This window comes from Tachypleus tridentatus, chromosome 8 (genome assembly GCF_004210375.1).
Source record: "Tachypleus tridentatus isolate NWPU-2018 chromosome 8, ASM421037v1, whole genome shotgun sequence".
Classification (NCBI taxonomy): domain Eukaryota; kingdom Metazoa; phylum Arthropoda; class Merostomata; order Xiphosura; family Limulidae; genus Tachypleus; species Tachypleus tridentatus.
This window is the reverse complement of record NC_134832.1, coordinates 23,377,076-23,402,520: the sequence shown is the minus strand read 5'-3', so window position 1 is coordinate 23,402,520 and position 25,445 is coordinate 23,377,076. Positions and strand designations below refer to the sequence as shown.

General features: G+C 33.7%; 1 protein-coding gene across 3 annotated transcripts in view; it reads left to right on the top strand.

Annotated features, from left to right (window-relative positions):
- Positions 1–25,445, top strand: part of LOC143258676 (epidermal growth factor receptor-like) — a 196,505-nt gene that overhangs the window by 117,287 nt on the left and 53,773 nt on the right. For 2 of the 3 annotated variants that reach the window (XM_076518059.1, XM_076518058.1), the window contains exons 2-7: positions 11,688–12,319; positions 14,159–14,283; positions 21,126–21,339; positions 22,017–22,154; positions 22,634–22,821; positions 23,639–23,780. In XM_076518059.1, the coding sequence (XP_076374174.1) occupies positions 12,211–12,319; positions 14,159–14,283; positions 21,126–21,339; positions 22,017–22,154; positions 22,634–22,821; positions 23,639–23,780 (916 nt within the window). In that variant the 5' untranslated portion in view covers positions 11,688–12,210. The remainder of the gene's footprint in view (positions 1–11,687; positions 12,320–14,158; positions 14,284–21,125; positions 21,340–22,016; positions 22,155–22,633; positions 22,822–23,638; positions 23,781–25,445) is intronic. The other variant, XM_076518060.1, reaches the window with a different exon arrangement.

Genomic DNA, 25,445 nt, shown 5'->3' with positions numbered 1-25,445 from the left:
TGCCACCCCGATGTATGCATTACGTGTTAGAAGGTCCAGAGAAACAGTTTTTGAGTGGATTGTTTACAGACAACAGGTGCATGATGATGACCACGCGAATGATCGAAACGTTGGAATAAAGTTAAATAAAAATAAACAATCCACTCAAAAGCTGTATCTATGGGCTTTGATTTGATATGTCGGGAGGAAACGCGTTATTACAGAAGTTTGAAGTAATCGCAAGTTATAGGTTCTTCTACGTTTTTTTCATGAAATGTTAACAATCAAATGAAAAAAGAGCTTTTATCAACCATATTTTTCGCAAACAAAAAGAACTCTAGTGAATTTTCTACAATAATTTAAAGAAGGATTTGTTGTTAGGAGTCTTGAATAATTCATATACTGAAATTGACGGTTTTTCATGTTACTCACAGACATTACGCAAGGTAAGCATATGCAAGTAAATTATCACAATTCAGTCATATCCGTAGAGATAGAAAATATATGTTAGTTATTACTACAGGTGACCTTTAACTAAACAACGTGAAGGTTTGGCTGGTCTAAAGGACTTTGTGGTAAGCCGCTTTTTTTTTGGTGGGGGGGCAGTACGCGATTTCATTTACTGCTACGTGGCTATTTTTAATAAATGTTTCTTTAAGGTAGCATCTTAACATAACAATCGTACTGTGATTGTGTTGATATGACTTAGATACAAGTAGCTACACAATAAATTGAAATTACCGTCTAAAGGGATTTGTACATAAATAAATAAGTATATTGTCGTTTATCTATATTTATTACCTTTCTCTGTTTTTCTCTCTCTTTCGTGCTTAAGCGGTAGAATGCTTTGACGGACCAACGATTTTCACTAAGGAAAACACTCACATTCACACATATAAAGAAAGAGTGGCTACGTATGTGTATTTATATACATGCTTATATGTGTATATATATATTTATTTATACAGAGTGTTTACTTAAAGCGTTGTGTTGGAATAAAAAACTGACAATAACATTCTACTCTAAGGATGAGGGTATTTGCGTGCTTGAAGAGGAATAGGGGAAAAACTGAAAAAAAAAAAGAATCTGACAAAGTACATTCACTAGACAAAGCGCGTACGTGTAAAACGTGAAAACAGGTAGGAACATATAATTACGTTCTTCCACATTTGGATTGGATAATGTAGGCAACAACTGAAAACAGCATCAGCATACGTGCTAAATAATTTAACGTTAGGTTACGTAGGTAAGGTAGAGCTGTTCACAACATGTTTAGGTACTATAGCGTTTACTTAGATTGAATGAGAATTCAGTTTTCCTTACGGAAACTGTTGTGTTATTGTTTTATAAATAACAAATACAGAGTTCAAGAATTTTCCTAAACGTGATACTCTCCTAAAATCAGTACTGACATAACCAGTTACACTAATATACAACTTGCAGAGCAGCAATGCTGAAATATCCAATACAAGATTATACAGTTACAAACAGAAGCGTATTAATTAAACATTAACATTATCTTTACAACCTATTGTTTGTGTTAAACTCAAAAAAGGTAAATATTGATTTTTTCTCTTCTTTCCCTGCTTGATATGTATGGATATATTCATCGGTTTTTTGTTTTTCTCGCAGAGCTGTATAAGAGCTATCTACGCTAGCCGTCCATAGTTTCGCAGTGTGAGACTAGACGGAAGGCAGCTAGTCATCATCATCCATCGCCAATCCTTAGGCTACTCTTTTTTACCATAGAATAGGGGATTAACCGTAATATTATAACGTCCCTACGGCTAAAAGGACGAGCATGTTTGGTATGACGGGAATTCGAACCCTCTATCTTCATATTACGAGTCGAGCGCCCTAACCACCTGGCCATGCCGGGCCTACATGCATTGGAATAATTCGCGCAGTGAAATCATTGCTAGTACTTTTACTGGGCCCTGCATGGCCAAGTAATTAAGACACTCGACTCGTAATCCAAGGGTCGCGGGTTCGAATCCTCGTCACACCTTTCAGCCGTGGGGGCGTTATAAGGTGAAGTTCAATCACATTATTCGTTTTTGTTTTGTTTGTTTTGGAATTTCGCACAAAGCTACTCGAGGGCTATCTGTGCTAGCCGTCCCTAATTTAGCAGTGTAAGACTAGAGGGAAGGCAGCTAGTCATCACCACCCACCGCCAACTCTTGGACTACTCTTTTACCAACGAATAGTGGGATTGACCGTTACATTATACACCCCCACGTGGAAGGGCAAGTATGTTTAGCGCGACCCTCGGATTACGAGTCGCACGCCTTACGCGCTTGGCCATGCCAGGCCAATCATTATTCGTTGGTAAAAGAGTTGCCCGAGAGTTAACGGTGAGTAGTGATAACTAGTTCCCTTCCCTCTTGTCTTATATTGTTAAATTAGGGACGACTAGCGCATATAGCCCTCGTTTAGCTTTGCGCGAAATTCAAACCAAACCACTTCTTTTTAACAACAATCCATTTTTTGCTGTATTGATAGTAGTTTATTACACTATCGGTACTTCAACGGGATCCCAGAAAATGGATAAAACCACGTTATTAAATTAAGAATAACAAATATTTTTATTTCTTGCGTTTGAAGTTCATGTGACATGTTGTGTTGTAACCTACAGAATGTATCATTATTCTTGTGATTCATGACTTGCACACGTTTTACTAACGCAATGCTCTCCAGTGGCGCAGTAGTATGTCTACGGAGTGATACCTCTAGAAACCGGGTTTCGATACCCGTAGTGAGCAGAGAAGAGATAGCCGTTTGTATATTTTGGTGCTTAATAACAAACGATATGAAACTATACTGACGTCATAACAGTAGAGACTACAACATTAAGTGTCCTTTATGTGACGTTATTTTGGTGTCTACTGACTGACTGACAACACACTACTGTATATTAGGGAGGAGAAATCAATATTAATAATGATAACAATAACGCTGGGCATATTCAGTAGGAACACCCGGTAATTCCAAATTATTTTCATCAGAAATCGTCTTTGAGTCACCAGGAGATAAGCGATAGATATCAAAAGTTCATTGTCCGGTTGATTTTTCAACCTTCGTATATCAGATATGTGAAATCTCAAAACGCGTAGCACTTGGCTGATATGTTCACCCCTCACGTTAAGTATAGGCGTTAGTGGGTCCATTATGACAAACTGAAATTGTGTTTATGGTATCTCCGTTGGAATAATTTCTCAAAGCTGTCGCAAATTGTAGGGTGATATCGAACTTGGAATAATTGTAGATACTCTCACACGTGTTGAATGCTTTTCTTATAAATTGGCCATTGGAGATAATGGGACTGTTTCCTTCAATATATCTTTAGTCAATGTTGTTAAGAGTTTACCTAAAGTGCGTACAACCGTAGAAAAAAAATTGTATAGTTGAGTTTATTGTTAAGCTTAAACACAGTAAGCTATCTTTGCTATGCCCACAAATTTTTTCAACATAAGCTATAAAGGTTTTCGCTAAACCACACAGAAAGGGCTAATTTTTACAGTTATTTGTGGGTGGAGAGTAAGAACGACAAAACACCGAAACTTTTTACTCTTCTAGTGTTTCATAAAAAATACATTCGACATGTTGTTTATTTGAGCTACTTTATCAAAACACTCTCGTACCAGAAATTATTCGTAAAGAAACTAAAATCACATTTTCAAGCTACGAAAGCATCGAACTTTAAGGTTCTGTTTATTGTGAGCACAAATAAAATGTCGAACACACATGCATACGTCATATAAATCTAACGTATACTGAAAGACAGCTTAACAAACTGAAGGTGTCAGTGAACATACGATAACTTTCTTGTTTCTCAGTGGGCAACGGAACATATGTTATGTAGGACTAAGCAACGCAAAGATAACCACTAAGGAAACGTGTTTCATACAACGTGCCAAACTGTTTCCCATAGTTTTCGATGAATATGGTGTCATTACTGAAAGAAAGCAGATGAATATCGTAATTTGACTAAAATTTACCACTTTCACGTGATTGCATAAAGTTCCATATTAAAATATATGATAAACTTCCACTTTTGTTTCTCAAACAACAAAATGCAAATTGGCAATGTCAAGCGCTTTTTAATTACCTAGTAGCTGAATTAGGCGTTTGTTAGCTTTTATGGTATACCACACATTTTATGATTAGCAAATCACAACCTAGTTATACATATGATCCGGCATGGCCAGGTGATTAAGGAACTCTACTCGTAATCTGGTGGTCGCGGGTTCGAATCCCCATCGCACCAAACATGCTTGTCCTTTCAGCTGTGGGATCGTTATAATGTGACGGTCAATCCCACTATTAGTTGGTAAAAGAGTAGCCCCAGAGTTGGCGGTGGGTGGTGATGACTAGTTGCCTTCCCTCTAGGTTTACACTACTAAATGAGAGACTGCGAGCGCAGATAGCCCTCGTGTAGCTTTTTTCAAAATTAAAAAACAAACAATTATATACATATACAAATAATTCTGGAATACGTAGGTTCGTATAGGTATATATAAATGTACCTATGCTTTAAGAGATTACCTAATAAGGCAAATATTCTAAGAGCAGTGCTTGTAATTATAAGTCGTTATGCATGCTAATCTTGGTCAGTAGAATATATCCTGTTGACGTTTTAGTCGCTTTTCGATTTCTTGCTTGCTTGGTTATTGAGAAAGTGCCACTCCCTTTCTTAACATAGTGACACCACCTTTCTCTCCGCTACTAAAATCATATCTCAACGTTTCACTATTAGAAGCAGCTTCACTGACGAATCTGGAAGGGTAAATTATGTTTGTTTTCTGAAGATTAATTTTTTTTTATGTAGTTGTGTTGAATGTTGCTCAAGCAAGGTCAAACTTTTGAGTTTAATAACGATGGAATTAATGATTTAACATCCACAACTAATCCAGATTACCGTAGTTGACAAAAGAAAAAAGTCGAACTTATCTTATAAACACATGTATATATATATATACTTGAGAAATTTATTTTAAAACGATTTTGAATATACAAATTAGCAAGTTACACGATTTATACAGCCGATATAAAGTCGTGGTGGAATGACATGTATCAGAAGTACATTGCGCATTGTTTGCAATTTATTAGTTAGTGTGATACTCCCCCAAAATGATCGTTTTTGGAAAGGGTTTCTAAGAGTACTTTCTGAAGTACTTTCAGATATGTTCAAATTGGTATTTAGAATTTTCGAGATGTGTTTGTCCCTTATACTTATGGAAATTTGAAAACAAAGAAATATAGATAAACTTGTGGTACAAAAACCATCCAGTGAGACACATGCACCAAGTTGTACCCTATCCATAATGAGTAAAGTGTCTTGTACCAAGTGAGAATTCGTGAAAATAAAGATCTATAGCAAAATTCGTCCAAGTGTACACAGTTTGCTTTGACCACATATATGTTCAACCATCTTCTACTTCATGCAGCGACCGAATGGAACAGGTCTCCACGCTGTCATATTAGAGGACATGGTGCCTATGGATTTCTGGAAGATCAGATTCTTGAAAAGAGTGATGGAAAAAACAACAACATTGTTTTCGCGCACTAGATAGATTATGGGCATCAGCAGGGAGAAGTGGTGTTTTATACATGACAATCTCACGACGGACCTTTTTGCAATGAAAACTGCAATGCATGGATGTAGTGAAGATGCATGGCCGTCAGGTAAAGCATTACGTTGCGACATGGACTTAAGCTTCGTTATATGGCTCATAAATTAGTTTACAATCATTTAATGAACTTCTGTTTAATATTTCTATACGTAAAACAACAACAAACCTAGAAATATTTGCTCTATGAAAAACATGGACATCTCTCTGCCAATAAACTTTTTTTTTTTAATTTCGCGCAAAGGTACACGAGGGTTATCTGCGTTAGCCGTTCCTAATTGAGCAGTGTAAGACTAGAGGGAAAGCAGCTAGTTATCACCATTCACCGCGAACTATTGAGCTACTCTTTTACCAATGAGGCCCGGCATGGCCAGGTGGTTAAGACACTCGACCCCTAAGTAGAGGGTCGCGGGTTTAAATCTCCGTCGCACCAAACATGCTCTTTCTGTCATGGAGGCGTTATATCCCACTATTCGTTGTTAAAAGAGTAATGCAAGAGTTGGCGGTGCACGATGACGACTACTTGCCTTCCCTCTAGTCTTATACTGCTAAATTAGAGACAGCTAACGTAGATAGCCCTCGTTTAGCTTTTCACGAAATTCAAAAACAAAACAAAAATTTTACCAACGAATAATGGGATTGATCATGACATTAATGCCCCCATAGTTAAAAGAGTGAGCATGTTTGATGAGACGGGGATTCGAACTCACGATCCTCAAATTACAAGTCAAGCGCCCTAACCACCTAAACCTGCCGGGCCCTGCCAATAAACAAACAGAATTTATTCTGAAAGGAATTTGCGGCCGTTTTAGATGCTTTTACAAACAGAAGATTGACAGACACTGCTGCAGTAACTGAAGGAGATGATGCAGCATTTGTTCTAAAAATCTGAAGTCTATATGTATTGTTCATGCTGTGTTTTTTATTGTATTATTTTTCCGAAACTAGTCTTAAATAAGTATTTCGTTATATAATTATTGTTTCTTGTAACCTTAAATAAAATAAAAATATTTTGTTGTGTTGTTAGAACATATCTATCAAATTCTACACGGTCTTTTGTCAACATTAAATAAGCATGTATTGTGTTACTGAGCATGCTTTTTTACACTTGCACAAACGTTGCTGTTGCCAAGGGTAAAATACCTTTCACTAAAGTGATTCTTCCTGTTGACAGCTTGGACAGTCCTCATTGCGTCGTCCATCTTCTTTTTTCGCTGTAAGGATTCGACATTCATGAGACATACGTTTGAAAGAAGATATTCTTATGTATGACGAAGACTGATTCTCTTTGCTGTGATATAAAGAATATTGAGGGATTTGATTCCTCTCGGTAGACTCAGCAGATAGCCTAATGTGGTTCTGCTATAAGAAAACACACGCACACACAAAGAATATTTACTTACAAATATACTAATCTTAACCTGAGATATGCATATGTATTTGCTAGATGTCGCACCTGCTCGTAAAGTAGCCATACGCTAGTTTTGCTGACGTTTTTCTTACAGACATTTAACCATTTCTAAAACAGTTGTATCAATAAAATTTTAGTTTTAAAACAAAATTGTAATCAAAATGGGGTTTGATATTGTTTTCAAGCTCATTACAAAAAACTAAACAAATAAAAACGAATTGGTAGACAGCTGAAAAGAAAGCACGATTATAGTTGGATATATATATATATATATACACACACACACACACTCATACATACAGATTTTATTGTGCATTTCTTTCTTTCTGAGGCATAAAACTGCTTATGACTATTGGGGCACCTGAGGTGCTTATGTATCATCGATGATTCTTGGGCAAGTTTTATATGGTAGCCGTCAAATATTGGTTATTCCTTTACCACAAAGTAATTCATTTAACCGTAACACAATAATGTCCACATGGTTGAAAAAGCTCGCACGTTCAGCGACGGGGATTCAAACCCACGACTTGCAGATTGGTAGTTGAGTACCCTAACTAACAAGCCATGTTAAGTTTGAGTTTATTTTTACAGTGTTTTTATTTTGTAGAGAAACTCTCTGTCAAGGAAAAAGTATTTAGAGTCACTATAATTGTCGTTTAACCTAAACGTACCCACCATAATTGTTTCGTATTTTACTGTACTGTGATTTTTTCCTCTGAGTTTCATTCTCACACTCTATCACATTGTAGCTACATTTTTTTGTTACTTTAGATGATTAAATGCGCACTTGCTTTCGTAAGTCAAGAAAAATTAAATACGCAGTTGAATCTTTAAAATATGTTAATTTCTCTTTCACTCTTAGGAAATTCATTTAATGTGTATGTTAACTGAAATTATCACTTAAACAAACAAAAAAGACCTTTATAACTTCGAGTTGTTTGGTTATTTGGAGTTAGCTGCAAAGCTACACAATTAATTAATTATCTGTGCTGTGCCTCCACCAGGTATCGAAACCAGATTTCTAGCGTTATATGTCCGCAGGCTTAACCACTGTGCCACTGTAGGGATTTATAATTTTGATGCGCCTAAAATATACATGTAGTAACTTCTTGCATACTATGTAAAATATCCGAGACCACAAATAATTATGATATAATACTTAGTCATGTTTTTCATTAAGCCACCAGTAGTTAAGCAATTCACACCAAAGCCATGCTTTCCTTTAGGTCAGTGGTTCCCAACCTTTTTTATGCCCCGCACCCCTAAAAAATTTTAATATGTTCTCGCACCTCTCATAGTAATTATTTATTTAAGAATAAAGGTGAAGGTGGCCAAAACAAATGTTATCTCGCACCCCCAAGGGGCGCGAGCACCCCTGGTTGGGAACCACTGCTTTAGGTTATGCATGGATAAAAGTAGTCGCGTAAACCGCGGGTAATTGGTTGCTTTTTCTGGTACCGCCTAAACCGCATAAAGTGTTTCACAGGCTGAACATACCAGATACTTTCCATATCTGATTATCTGAAGCAAAACTGTATTTGGTCTGTCTGATTCACAGCGTTTCTTAAATGTAGTTTACAATGAAGCTATATTGCATACGTGTGATGCAAAACATTACGTATCATTTACAGGTAACATGTTTTACGTGTTATTTACAGTAAAACAATATTTCTCACTGTTTCGTACTATATTTTACACGTCATTTATAATAACCCATATTTCTTTCTGTTGGTGCAAACTATTTTTTACATTTGATTTTTATAATTTTTACATGTGATTTACTGTAAACTTGTATTTCTTCTGACTGATTTATACGTTTCTTTTAAGAAATTTGCAGAATGACTGCGAACCTCAATACGCAGTATTAGTTCTTACTTGTCATATACCATAAAAACCGCATTCTTTGTTCGCGATTAAAATCATTACTCACATGTTATTTACAGAAAAACCATATTTGTTTCCACTGGTTCATAGCATTTATTTGAAGTAACTTACAATTAACATGAATATCTTCTTTTACTTTGTAGGATTTACTACATATCATTTATAGTATTCCTTTATGTTAAGTAACTGATTCATAGAATCTCTTACACGTCACATATATTAAAATCATATTTCTTGTTTTCCACGTGTACAATTCGTTACACGTTCTTTAAATTAAAATAATATATATATAATTTTATTGTTGCATACCGTTCTTTTCATTTCCAGAAAGCCATATTTCTGTTGAGTGACTAGTATAGTTTGTTACATGCCATTTATAGTATAGCTGTATTTATTCTGAGTAATTCATTTTGCTTTTTACATTTCATTTAGAGTAAAAACATGTTCCTTCTGGCTGGTGTGTACCATTTCTTATGTCCTTTACAACAAAACCGTCTTTTATCGATTAGTTCCATCAAAGTCCCTTTTGTTTTTGAATAATTTATTGGAAATCTGCCTTCTGGTTCCTTCATAACAATCTTAATTTACTTCTCATTGTTTGAAATAAAGCTGTCTTTCAGAGGTTAATTTATATCTTTCTGTCTGCTTAGGATAGCCCCAGCAATAATTGAGGTCACCAAGGCCCAGAACTTAATTAAAATTTAAAACTAAATGTAACATGTTATTTAGTTTCACAAATATATGGAAAAGGTATACAGTATGTGCTTGTGAATGTTTGCGAAATCATAAAGAAACATATTCAAATAGAATATCTATTGAATAAAAATTGTTCGTTGTAGTTTTCTAATATAACTACTTCGTAAAGGTTCAGATGGAAAATTCAACTTAAGAAGTCAACTATCAATTAGGAAATAAATAAATAATTGTTATGGTTTATTTAGGAAATGTTTTGAATAGCAGGTTGCAAGAGCACGTTCTCACGTTGAACCATGCATAAAGTGTTCTTGTATATTAATGTGATCCTAGGTTGATGTTGATTACGAAGTTAAGTTTTAAACATAGTGAAAATAAAACGTTTAGCTCGGAGATGTGTGCCGGTTATATAAATCTGAATTGTTGAAACAAATTAAATATGAAATTGTATATTCACAACTTGAGCGCATGGCACACTTTATACAAATTATTTTTGTAAATATACCCATACTTCATTTTGATATCTGCATTGAGCTTACGAAAAATCCTTATATACAGGTCAAACAAAGGTTGTGTGAGTTTGTGTGTTTTCTTATAACAAAGCCACATCGGGCCATCTGCTGAGTCAACCGAGAGGAATCGAACCCTTGATTTTAGCGTTGTAAATCCATAGACTTACCGATGTACCAGCGGGGCACGAAGGTGATGTGGAGCGCTTACCATTTTATCAATATCTAAGTTTATGCTCTCTTACAAAGTGCCTTATTTTCCTACGAACGTCCCCCGCTGGTACAGCGGTATGTCTACGGACTTACAATGCAAAATTCAGCGGTTCGATTCACCCCAGTAGACTCAGCAGATAGCCCGATGTGGCTTTGTTATAAGAAAACACCCACCCACGCTATTCTAGAGAAAGTTATTTTTCTGGATGACTAATTACTGCTTAGGCATAAAATAAGAAGTTTTTAAACAAAAAATTAGTTATGAACAGCATTTTCTTTTTTCAATAAAAGTAAAGTATCTGTTGTTTACAGTATAATGAACTAAAACTATTTCAGTACCTTTGTTATTCACAGTACAGGTGACCACGTATTTCATTATTACTGTTAATTGCTCAAATACATATAACTTAGTGTTTTTCTTAATTTGTTTCTCTTCAGTACCTTGATGAGAACATAAAACGCATTCACACACAATATAAATGGCAGGTTTTCTAATTGTTCTAAGTATAGGGTAGATTTTAACAATCTCTTATGTCTGAATATGACGATAGCCAATCAGACGTTAAACGTTCAGTAATCAGATGACTTCGTCGTTTTATCATATCTGAATCGTGTTACTTGAATTTCACTATTTCAAGTTAGTACAGATGAAATAAAGCACTTAAAGTTGGAAATATAACCCGAAAACACAATAATACTTAAACTGTAGCATTGTTGACAGAAAGATAATGTGTCGGCAACTTTCAAGTATTGTAGCAATTTTATAATGGTTTTCAGTAGGTTATTTACAGGCAAGATTAGCTGCATAATGACGTCGTTATTATAAATGTGGAGAATGCTTACAGCCTACAGATAATTAAAATAACTTATTATTACGAATAGTTATCAAGCTGAAAAACGAAGAATGAACAACTTTCAGACCTGAGGCATCAAATAGAATAAATTATTGTTTTTTGACATATTTTATGCATTTTTATGAAGGGTGACGCACCAAGATACTTTCTATTGTGAGGCTCCTTGTTAAAACTAAACAATACACGACAATATTAACACTAACCTGAAGATGATCCGTTCTTTTTTGTGTTGCTAAATCAAGCTTTTTCTACTGAAAAGCTGCTTTTTATATTATTGAATGTGATCTTCAAACAATACTGAAACTTTGTTTTATCTCAAACATACGGTTCTAATCTTATTTAGACACATAAAATTCATAGTGTATCACAAGAAATGAAAAACTAAAACATTTTGTTTTGGTTTTACACGTTCGAGTTATGATTACATAAAACATTATTATACATAATTTTACATGTACTGTTCATTTTTACTTAAGAAAAGCAAATGAGTTTGATTTTTCACCATTTCTTGCAGTGTCAGCATATAGTACCAGTTCAACACAGGTTTCTTTCTCCTTCAAGAGACATCATACGGAGAAAAAGTAAATGTTACTCAGTGTAAGAAAAAAAAGAAAGATAGAAACCCCAAAAGCATTACGTCGGTTAGAAGTGCTAAGTCTCATTTGAAAAATCTGTTCTTGTGGCACAAACAATGACTTCAGAAATAAGGTGTCGAAAAGAATCAGTCTCTGCTCAAGATGAACTTGGACAATCCGAGATGACACTTCTGATAAGTCACCGTCATGCAACACTTCGTAGTTTACAGTAAACATTTGTGTTAAAATGGAACCCTGTAAAGACTACAGCTCGCTATTAGTTCTTATTTTATGACAACTTTTTTCTGTTATGTAAACTGTGCAAATACGTTGAACATATACCGTGTGTTTATAACAAAATTGACTGCACTCGTATGAGAACATCCCGCCAAAAACTACTTTCTTCTGTCCCTTTAATTCGTTGGTTTTATCAGCCAGTGTTGGTGAAGCGTCTTGACCGGAATGAATTACAGAATGTACTTTGAACAAACAATTATTGTTTCAGGTTCATTTTTTTTGCTGATCGTATGGATGACAACCGCAAATATTCAAACAGAGAAGCAAAGAAAATGTTAGCAGAGTTTGTACATTATTTGTTGTATTCTTAATTCACTTTTCAAAAGTTGACGTATAGACATAGATTACCAGGTTCACTTACTGTTGTAAAGATCGAAGGTAGGTGGTTTACTTCTTCATATCTTCCAGGCGTACGTCAGAGCAGTTTTTTTTTTTAACTCGACCAGTGAAATGTAAGTATAATTATCTACGTAATCTAAAACCCGAGAAACAGTTTAATAATAACTTTCACTAACCAACCAAACATTTTAGCTTTTAACTTAATTGGCAGAAGTATAAAAAAAGGTTTTTAGATGTTGTCAAAGTTTTGGAATGGAATTATCTAGAGACACGAGAAATTAACAGCCAAAGATACAAGTATGTTGTTACCTCCTTATTTTTTAAATTATTTTGGCAGGCATAAATCAAGTCCCTCTGTAGGTCAGCGGCAAGTTTATGAACTTAAAACGCTACAATTCTAGGTTAGATTCCTGTGATGGACACTGCACAAATAGTTCATTCTGTACTAAAATCAGCAGTAGATATATTTTTTTAGAAAACTATTGTCTCTTTTACATTTAAAAAATTTTCTTTGACGTGACTAGGGGACAGCATGTGTGAAATCACCTACGGTAGAAACTTCGAAAGCGAATATTGTCCCTTTTATTTTATTTTCCTTGCAACATTAAGAACATAAATCTCAACAAGAACTTTTGTTTCCATTAGACGCCCTAGAAATGCCTCTAGAAAATTATGATAAGTATGAAGAGTACTTAGAAATAACATATTTTATCATAACGGTGCGACAAGGTATACTGAGAATGCAATCGTTTTCAACTGTTAAATATTCAAGTTCTATGGTCAACAGGTGGAATCACGAATTTGTTTGTTTGTTTTAGAATTTCGCACAAAGCTACTCGAGGGCTATCTGTGCTAGCCGTACCTAATTTAGTTGTGTAAGACTAGAGGGAAGGCAGCTATCATCACCACCCACCGCCAACTCTTGGGCTACTCTTTTACCAATGAATAGTAGGATTGACCGTCACTTTATAACGCCCCCACGGCTGAAAGGGCGAGCATGTTTGGCGCGACGGGGATGCGAACCCGCGACCCTCAGATTACGAGCCGCACGCCTTAACACGCTTGGCCATGCCGGGCACGGAGTCACGAGTATCACTAAATTTCTTGATTAAGTTCAAAGGTCTATTTTTTATGTTTGTTCTACTTTGCTACATAACAGAGAGTCCGCGCATTAACCATCGAGGGGAATCGAATGGAGAATTTTAGTATTGTAAGTTCGTTAACTTATCTCTCATCCAACGAGGAACTGGATTTTGTATACTATAAGGTTTTTCCCTTTACAGTAACCTCTCTCTGTACAAATTTTAGTTATCTAAATCTCTGCAAGCAAATATCTCTTTAAAATTAAAAAAAAAATCTTCCTAACTATGTCACTTTTTTCCTTATAGAAAAAGTTATTCCATTTTCAATATTACCACCTCTTACTATTAGCTGATTGTTTAATTAATAAAAAGATTGTGAAATAATTGTATAAGTTTCTTTTTGTTTATTGTAATACTTGTTCATTGTTCATTAATAAGTTTGTTGCACGTCTAAAATCCTCGAAAATTTAAGTTTTAGATATTAAAGCTGCAACAAAACGTATCGCCTTTCGTTAATGAAACTCCAGTTGGTTAAAGATAGAAAAAATCTGTTCATAGTTCTAAAATTTCCATAAAATATAAAACCAAACATCTGAAGAAAAATTTGTGAGATCTGGCCGTTCATTACATCATAAACATATTTGGGCTTTGTAAATAAATTTTCCTTATTATTTATTTTTATCTTCCTGAAGTATGTCTGGGGACAAATCACCGATTAGCTAGACGCAGAGACATTCAAAATCACTACCAGAAACTTCGGGAGCGTTACACTAATTGTACATACGTGGAAGGAAACTTAGAACTGAGTTGGTTAGATGTAAGTATATATATTTTAGTATGTTTTTAATTACTTTAACAAGTGAATATTTTTATACGCTTATAACAAGTGTCATAGAAATCTTGAAAAACAACTGACAATTAAATATTTAACTCTGTTCATAACAAATTAATATAATTATATACAATGATGTATTAACAAGATTAATAACAATTGTTAATTTAAAATAAGGCTATAGGGAGCTCCTAAAACTTACAGACAAAAGGTAAGTAGCTTAAAGTAAAAATGCAATCACAAAGGAGTTTTGGTTGTTTAAAACTAAGCTCAAAGCTACACAATGGGCTATCTGTGCTCTGCCCACCACAAGTATTGAAATTCCATGCCTACATTTGTAAGTTTACAAATATATCGCTGTGCCAGTGCGAACACGCAAACAAAAAGTAAAAAAACAAGTTGAAAGTTTAAGCATTGTGGTGACATTATTAACTCACGTTACAAATCCCTATCTTGACGATCCTAAATATTACAGCTTTCAGACATGAATTCAAAATAGGAATCTGGAGCTTAAAGAAACAATGTCAACACAATGTCTTCAACCTTAAACTTATTTGTTTATTTTTTATGCAATTGCATTTTTACTTTAAGCTATCCGTATTTTTTGTTGTTGTTGAAAATCCTTATTCTTCTTTTTAAATTAACAATTTTTAATAATGTTGTTTGTCTAGTTCTGTAATGGCCATCATGGACACAAATATATATAATAACAATTTAGTTTAATGAAATACGTTGTTGTTGTATGATGCTCTTTCGGGAAACAACGTTTAATTTATTTAGCTTATTTTGAATTTTGCCCAAAGCAACACGACCCTAATTTAGCAATGTAAGACTAGAGGGAAGTCAGTTATCACCACCTACGGACAACTCTTTGACTACTGTTTTACCAACAATTAGTGGAATTGACCGTCACATTACAACGCTCCCACGACTGAGAGGGCGAGCATATTTAGTGTGACAGGGATTTGAACTTGCGACCCTCAGGTTACAAGTCGAGCACCCTAACCACTTTGCCATGCCAGGCCAGGAAAAGGACGACAACCTCAGGATTGGTTTCTTGCAGATTGGATGGCTGTTACTCCTGATATCATTGCTGCAATGTTATCACTGGTACTAATAGTGCATGTATAATCACTATGATGCATGCTGATCAACATACCACATGTTGTGTGTATGCTTGTAAAATATACACAGCTACTATTTTAATATCTTGTAGCTAAATGTAGAGTTAGTAAACACGGGGTTGGAAGGACTACTGAACTATACCGGAATGGTGCGTGGACTGGATTTTATAACCGTGTAATTTTTATAGATCCATGCACATGAAATACATATTTCATATTTCTTATAACTGTTAATACAGTCTTGGCCAAAATGTTTGCATACTTTTCTGTTTTGATGTTATTGTCTACATACATTGAGTAGTTATTAAGTAAACACCCGAATAGTAAGAGAGAAGGTAGCATATGATTGTATGAACATGTACAAGTTGTTATTCTGATCTCTTTTGTATAAAAGGATGTGCATTTGGGTATAATCTTTTTCTAAAAAGATCAGTGTTTTGTTTAGGCAATTTCTTTGTAGTTGATGTAAAGTCAAGACTCGTCACGTGCCGTAAGTTATAGGTGTCAAATTATTCCCTTACCGAGAAATGGTATGAATCAAACGGGCATTTCTAGTACGGTAGGGTACCCCATTGTTCTGTATCCAAAATACTGAAACGTCATCAGACCACGGGAAACGTTGTTTTAAGAAAGTCTATTGGCAGACCGAGATGAACATGTTTTCATTAGGTTAAAACACCGAGGTTGAATGAAATATTGTAACACCTTACAATAGGAATGACATGAACACATTCATTCCAGTGTGTCCAGAAGAATAATGAATTGAAGACTGACCAAACAATGTTATTTTACAAAAAAACGATATTAACCAGAATTTAACATGTTACTTGAGCAAGCCAGCATATGCTAACTTACAGTGAGGACATTGGTAACATGCCATATTTTCAAATGAATTATGTTTCTGGCTTGTTAAAGCTGATGGTAGGATTCGTGTTCGTCTTTTGTCTGAAAAACACATGAGGGAAGATTTTCTTTCCCACAAGCACATACTTTGCTATCTCCTGCGTATTTCTTGTGGGAAAGTTATTCATCATGGTGGATAACGGCTCTTCGTAATCTCTTACAGGCACCACATGGAGACGATTTTGTTGCTATATGTTAGGGCAAGGCTTGGCAATAATTTTTGTTCCAGGATGACAATGACTCTGTCCACAGTGCACGTGTTGTACAGGATTATCTCGACCAGGAGGATATTACAAGAGTGCAATAGCGAGCAAAGTCTACAAATTGTAATACCACTGAGAAGTGTTGGGCAGAATGGAACCTGGAATTGCTAATCACGACTCCGAACCAGCTACATTAGTTGTGTGAGAGCGCCTTCTAGTGAGAAGTTAGAAGGTAATTACCGTGGATTACATTAACAACCTCATCTACAGCATGCCATTTTGCCTTGTGGAAGTTATTAGAGTTCAAGAAGTACGAACAGAGTACTAAATATTTAACATGAAATGATATTAGGTTACAGACGTCATTTATAACAACGTGATGTTATGTGTTGTCATTATAAATGTTTTAGTAAGATTTCGTTGTGGTAGGAGAAACGTTGAATTACACACCATTGTACAGGTGTCTGATAAAATGTTTGCTGTTCTAATAAAAATTTTTTATAGTGTCTATAGAACATGTCTCGTTGTACAAGTTGCATATCTAGATGATTAATATAATATGTATTTCTCAGTTTGACAGTAATTAGTCTATCTATATTTCATTGCAATAATAATAATCATCTTATTTGTTACAAAATGTACAAATATTTTGACCAAAACAATTTAACTCTTCCTTCTCCTCCTTTCTGTTGGCCATGCATAACAAGGCCATTCACGGTTTTACTGCAGCTAACGATATTTTTTCTCAAAGTGATATTCTGCAGACTCTTCAAGGTCGAAAACGTGTTAATTAACGAACGATCATGAACTGATTATATTAATATCCCTTTCTCTCCTCTATTTATTCGACCTTTTTCAAACTGTAACGATTCTAGACACTAGAGGGTCGTCGCTGCTGCATATTTTGTCTGAAACTAAATATTTTCTAAGTATAATGTAGAGCTACAAAATGTTTGCCTCACTTTCGCCTAAAGTTGCAATTATTTTCGTCATCTTCTGCTTGCACGATTCTTGCTACTCTTTATAATCAGCTTCAGAAATGGCTGCTTTATCTACAGTATCTACAAAATTCACAATCATGCAGTGTTGGCTATAATTCGACACTTATCTTCACCCATTACTGTGACTGCCAAACTGATGCTCGAAGCTGAACTTATTGCTATCTTTTCAACTACGGCTTAAAGATTTCTTTTGTGAGAAACAGTCTACACGTTTGTGTAATGAGGCCGAAATCGATCGTGCAGTGGTAAAAAACAAACAACTGATCTTGTTAGCAACTTCATGTCTGAAAGGACAGGAATCCTACGCATAAACAAACGATCCACGACATCGAAGCAGTTACAATAATAAGGTAATAATCGCTATGATACATGTGTCATGCCTGCCAATAAAAAATAAATTGCATCCACGGCCAGGTTTTATTGCAATACTCACAGCAATTTTTGATGTAAGTTGACGGAACAGTATGAAATAATAATGAAAAGAACAAATGGGCGATTTCTATTATGAACCACTACCATGGTTAGTGTAGGACTCTAGATCCTAGATCCTGTGGTTCGCTTTCCATTAATCTACTCTTTCATGTGGATGTGTTTTAAGAGTGACTGTAAAATTCCATTATTCGATTATAATAGCTCGCAAGTTGGTAATGCGCGGTGTCTATAACTTCATAGATAAGTATGATGGGTGCCAATAGCCCTCTAGTACATAAGTACGAAATTAAACAGAAAAAAACTGTCTATCCGTTCATTTGTTTGTCTATTTCAATTTATTTTGTAGTTTTTTATTATAATGTTTCTGTCTTTTTAACTGTTATTACTAAGTAAAATTGACTTTTAATTTTTAAATACGTTATGAAACCCTCCCTTTAAAGTTTTTAACGCATTTTCAATTTTTAATTTTATACGACCAGTTGGGTTTCATATATGTATTTCACTTTTTTAATGAAAGAGCGTTGCTTTCCCTTTTTTCTATACGATGAGTTATGTTTCATAGATAGGTTGGTGTTTTGTTTTTTTCTACTTACATTTTCTATTTTTTTTCTTTCTTTCTCTTTTTTTGTAGTTTCTTGTTCTTTGTATGTACTATGTTTCATAAAGAAGAGAAAAAAGCCAGGCAAATCTAATTAACAGTCATAACTATAATGACGATAACAAATTTCACTTTTTTTTTGTTTTGTTTGGAATTTCGCACAAAGCTACTCGAGGGCTATCTGTGCTAGCCGTCCCTAATTTAGCAGTGTAAGACTAGAGGGGAGGCAGCTAGTCATCACCACCCACCGCCAACTCTTGGGCTACTCTTTTACCAACGAATAGTGGGATTGACCGTAACATTATACGCCCCCACGGCTGGGAGGGCGAGCATGTTTAGCGCGACTCGGGCGCGAACACGCGACCCTCGGATTACGAGTCGCACGCCTTACGCGCTTGGCCATGCCAGGCCCCCAAATTTCACTTGAAGTTACGAAGAGTGTTCACTAAGTTGGACTTTGAAGATGACTCTGATTGGATATATTTCTCTTATTCAATTGTTTTAGAATGGTCAACTTTCTCTTTATTTTTGGAAATAAAATGTGCCTTTTTATTAAAAGCCTCTGAATGTAAGAAAGTACAGCATAATTTTAAACTATTAAATATAAGAACTTATAGCTACGCAAAACATATACTGTTAAAAATTTGCTAAATGTCTTTACACGTTAAAACGTCTTAATTTCAAGTGATCTTCTACTGATAAGGTAAACACCTTCAGAAAATGTTTGCGAAAACATTACTTCGCTCTTTCATTTCACTCTCGTCGTTGACCCACATTTTCTCGTTCCTTCAACACAATGTAGGTAGCGTTGTACAGTATAGGTGGTGTGTTTGGTCAAGTTAACTTGATGTTATAACTTTGAAGTACTGTACCTTTTGACTACTCAAAGAAAACGTGTTAGAATGATTTATATAGATTTCATAAACAAATCATTAACGTTCAAAACTGCAGGTGGTCCTTTAAATCAATTTCTTCAAGTAATCTCACATAGCACGAAAGTATAATTACCGCTGACTTTTAAGTTGATGAAAATTAATGACATTGTTTGAAAAGTAACCCAAATCTTTAAGCTCGTTTTTATGTGTTTGTGTATTTGTGACCATAAGTGTGATAAGAATATAGCATTACATTGACAAAAAATAAAAAAATAAGTTTGTTTTTTTAAAGAACTTTCTTTGTTTTAAATCATAAATGACTGTAATGTAGACAGGTGTTTCTCAAATTTCATCTCAGTAGGTGGAAATATACCAAGACCATACCTCAGATAACATACAAAAATTTCCTCTCAAAGCGTGTAATGACGATTACAAGTTTAATGCCTTTGCTGAGGTTTTGTTACGGAACTATTCTTATCTAAACCCGGTGTATCAGTTTTTCAATTGATAAAATATAGTTTTACGTCATGTTATTTTGTGGTAACCTTTCGTCTCCAGCTATACAAGTAAACGAGGATTTTAGCATATTATATTTAAGAGTTTTTTGTTTGTTTTTTGTTTTTCCAGTCGGTTTAATACGACCCCCAGTGGGACAGCGAAGATTTCAAATTTACATCGCTGAAATTAATGGTTCGTTTCCACTCGGTTAATGAATCAGATGTATAACGAAATAAACATTGTGCAACATTCTTTTTTGTTCTAGAAATACTTACTATTTCCTTAGTTTGAATAAGGACACTGTCTAAAATACATTTATATAAAATTTCATTTAATAGTAATCTGTTTAAAATGTAGATGATTTTGCTCATTCATCTCGATAATTGAAAAATCTCATAGGTTAATATCAATACCTTTATTATTGGGAACTCGCATAACATACTAATAAAAGTTAACTAATTTCTTGGAGAGCAAACTGTCATGTATTTGTCATGGTATGTAATGATATAAACAATCACCTCATTAGCCAGGCTTTCAATAATACCATGTTCGCCTTGTCACTTGGCAATGGTTTGACACTTATTACTGGTAGATACTTTAAGTGAAGAAATAGATAAAATCACTTATTGAGTATATTTGGAAATATGTTTTAAGGTTTTAGTACAACTGTATCAGTCCTTTCTTTATCTGTTGCCTCCTTTCTTTTTCTGTTGCTTCTCTGTGGCTTGGCCCGGCATGGCCAAGCGTGTTAAGGCGTGCGACTCGTAATCCGAGGGTCGCGGGTTCGCATCCTCGTCGCGCCAAACATGCTCGCCCTCCCAGCCGTGGGAGCGTTATAAAGTTACGGTCAATCCCACTGTTCATTGGTAAAAGAGTAGCCCAAGAGTTGGCGGTGGGTGGTGATGACTAGCTGCCTTCCCTCTAGTCTTACACTGCTAAATTAGGGACGGCTAGCACAGATAGCCCTTGAGTAGCTTTATGCGAAAAACAAACAAACTATCTGTGGTAAGTTTGGTTTATAATGCTGAAACCGTTTTTTGATATTTGTGGTGAGCGCAGAACAGATAGCCAATTGTATAGTTTTATACTCGACAACAAATGTTAAGGATTTTTTAAATACTAAATTTGCTAACCGTTCATTAATAATTTGTAAAAGGAGTTTTTATTTATGTATTTTGAATATACTTGTGCAGGAAAAAAGTGATCTTACTTTCCTCCATGACATTCGAGAAGTCACAGGTTATGTCTTACTATCGCACATGAAACTAAAGAAAATGGCACTGCCAAACTTAATGATTATTCGTGGTCGTAACTTGTTGGTGCTGAATGGTTTGTTTAAGAAGAAGCCTTTCGCATTATTTGTTGGTTACAGTTCTATAGAGTCACTGGAACTTCCAGCACTCAGAGGTATTGATTCTATTTATAATATAATTATGCCTGTTTTCTATTAACATCAATTTTAGTTTTAGTATTTATTGTATAAGGTATTAATTAAAAAATATTTTAGTTATCACTCCCTGTTAGAAAATTTATCTTTGCATACATTAATTAATATAATTGAAGGCTTTCTTACCATGCTTTTGAAACTATCAAAATGAAGAGAAACATGGTAATGATGGTAAAATTATGTAGCTCTAACAAAAAATAAGTGTGTTGTGATTTATACTGTAATAAACTATAAATGCCTGCATTTTGAATAAAACATTTACATTCACATAAGAATTTAAGCAACGAATGGATTACAAGTAACGCAATTTTAATGGATTTCTATGAGAATATCTTCTCTAACTGAAATTTGATGCAATATTATCATGTTAGTAGACCAATAAAATGTACATTAATTTATTACTTTGATTCTGAAACAATTCAGTAACGAATGGAAAGACATTAATAGTTTTCAAGTTAAGTATATGTATAAATAGCTCATGTATTCATCTTAACTTTTTTCTAGAGATTGATTATTAAATACGTAAGGTTTGATCTAATCATAAACTTATTTGTTATATACAACCAAAAGAGATGTTTCTTTTTACTGTAATAGGCTGAAATACATATTATTATAACATTCTTTTACATTCATTTAGACATTTTAACTGGAAATGTGGGCTTCTTACACAGCTATGAGATATGCTTTATTCACACAATAAACTGGAATGAGATTTTAACTGGACAAGGTTCAAAAGCAATTTTCAAGTATACCACAAAACCATCAGATAAGAAGTGTAAGTATAACTGATTTAAGAAAGTTCATTATGTACTGGTAAAAGAAATTTATTATGAAACATTGCAGTGGTAACAGCATATATTCTAACTAAAACTGCAAATTTAAAGAACTGCAATTAATTTAAAAATAATAAGGATATTGTTAAATTATTATTAGTTATTATTTTGGAAATATTTTGGTTACAAAATAAAACAGTGTTGTGTTTAAACTCTTCTTCTTTGTTAAAATATCAGCAATGAAGCATCCTTAGTTTAAAAAAATATTACACTTATGTTTTTAGGCTTAAAAATTAAAAATACTAAATATATCTTCTTGTGTTTTTCCTGGATTATAAGTGTTTGTAATGGGACATTTATTTCTTGGTACTTGCTACTCTTAGTTTATTTTTCATGCTTGTATTATATTCTTTTGAATAAATGAATATGTTATAATGTAAATAATAATAACAACATTAATCTGTGATCATATTTTTTTTAGGTCCACCTTGTGATGAGTCTTGTACAGGTGGATGTTGGGGAGAAGGAGCTAAAAACTGCCAGAAGTTTTCAAAGATTAATTGTTCACCACAGTGTTATAAAGGACGATGTTATGGTCCCAATCCTCGTGAATGTTGCCACCTCTTTTGTGCTGGAGGGTGCACTGGACCAAAGCAGAGTGACTGCTTAGTAAGCTAAAAAAGAGACTATTCCTTTACTTTATATATATATTTTAACTTTAAACTAAGTCACAGGGTAAAAAGAAATTTGTCCTCTTTAATTACTGTGGGTATAGTCATCTATGTGTACTAAAAATATGTATATTACTCATATTTAACCACTTTTATTAACAAGTAAGTCACATTAAATATATTTTGATATTACACTAATAAAACTTTTCATATTTAGATCAATATGAAACAATTTTATTGTGTTGCAACTAGTTTAACTTGTATCCAGATCTAAATATTTTTGTCACCATTTCACACATTTACATTAAAATATTGTCATTTTATATTAATTATTTGGTTGTTTTTAATAATATGAATAATATTACCTAGGAGGAATTTTTTGTTTCATCTAAGAAAATTTGTGATTGTATGGTCTATAATACTTTTAAGGAATGTTCATTAATCATTTTTGTGAGTTCAGGAAGACTGTTTTTGTCTGAAGAATAATATCCATCTCATTAAGATTTTGTTTTTTTGTAAATGTGTGTTTTGCAGCACTCGTTTTTCTTTTTCTCAGTACTAATTTCACATGTAGTGTTGATACACTTGATTGATATTTGAATTAAAAATTATTTGTCATATTAAGACACTAACTTTGTTATACTTGCAAGTATGCTGACTATTTTAACATTATGGTGGTATGATAACTTTACTCTAAGTAAATGGTTAGGAAATTTAATTTGCAAATTTATATACATCTTTTTGTATGAATCTTTTAACTTGATTTTCCCATCATTTGATGATTTTTTTAAAACTAAAATATGGTTTATTTACAGGCTTGTCGCAATTTTCATGATGATAATGTATGTAAGCAGGAATGCCCTCCAATGAAAAGGTATAACCCATCAACATATTCCTGGGAAAATAACCCAAAGGGCAAATATGCTTATGGTGCTACTTGTGTAAAAAACTGTCCAGGTAACCTAGAGCACTTTACTGTGTATTTCACTTTAAATAAACTATTTTACAAAAGGAAAGTTATCTGTTATATATTTTTAACATAAAATCAAACCTGGTAAAGAAATACAATGTAAACTCGAAGATCAACTACTATACACTCAGACCATACTCCTTTGAAGAACTTAAAACCCATTTTTTACATTTTTAAATTTATGTAATGCTGACTGGTGTATATCATATATAACTACAAAAATATAAATAAAATGGTTGTGAACTTTCTAAGTAATTTTATAAATTGTTTTATTTTCTCAGCTTTATACTTTTATCACTCAATAAAGATATACCTCTGTAGTTCCAAATTAGTATGGTAACTGTGATGTGTTTGATAATACTGACAATTCTATGCTCATTATGAAGGGATAAAGCAAAATGTTGAATAAATAAAACAACCCTTAATATTCTCTGGAGTTAATGGTAATTTTATATATTTGTTAAAATCTTTTATTTTGTTTAATGTTCATGAATTTCTATCTAAAAAATCTAGAATAATTTTTTACAGCCATCACAAGTTTTTGCTGGAAGTAAAATACTTTAGAAAAAATAAGAAGGGTGTGATACATATTTAATATTTAGAATGTTAATATTTATAAAGGAAATATATGTATAATGTTAATGTTCAATAATGAAAGAAACTGAAAAGAAGTTTATCTACAAACTCTATGTTTAATTCAGTTTCTATTGTCAATTGTACTGTTGTTTGGGTCTTGTATGTCAAGGTTTTGTATATGTGAGCTGGGATTCTTCTACAATAGGTGTCTGTAACTTCTTAACAATAAATGTGGACAATAAACAGACAGCACATAATCCACTTATTTTAAAGTAATATATTCAAAACAAGTCAAACATGTACAAAAACTCGTTACACCATTGGTTGTCGCCACTGTATCTAAATTTTTTTTTCTTCTCGAAAGCCTATGTGGGGTAATTCAGTTATTTCAGAATCCAATTGACAAGACAAATTATTTTTCTATACTCTGTTTCTTCCTATATGGTCTGTGATAAATTCACTTAAGTTACTTTATGGATTACCATAATTGTATCCAGAACTTTAATTAATTTTCTCCTTTTTATCAAATTCTACACAGGTGGGTTCTGTTACTTTAGAACACCCTTTGAAAGATAAATTATCCTCCTTTTTTCTGTTAAAGTGTGAAACTCACTTTAATTTAAATATTGCTCATTATGGTTAATCACTTGCACACTGACTAACTTTGTTTTCTTTCACTTATCTTCTTCAAAAATTACCCGTCATGATTAAACTGCTAATTATTCAGTTTAGGTCTGTCTAATTATTTCTCTCACTTAACTTGCTCTCTGTACCTACACATATTTATAACTTACAGCAGAAAAACTGAAAAATATCTAGCCATCTAGTAGTAACAATATTACATATAGTTAGAAAAACTTGGAAGTTTCAAGTAAGATGATTCCAACAATATTACTAAAAATTAGTAAAACAATCAAACTGCATACACAATGTAAGACCCTTATAGGATTAGGTAAAGAAACTTGTTGTAAGTGTCATTTTTAAAATAATCAACTTTTACAGTTGTTGTAATACTAAATAACATTAAATATTAGATCATTTAATGAACTCAGTAATTACTCTTGCAAAAAGAAGTT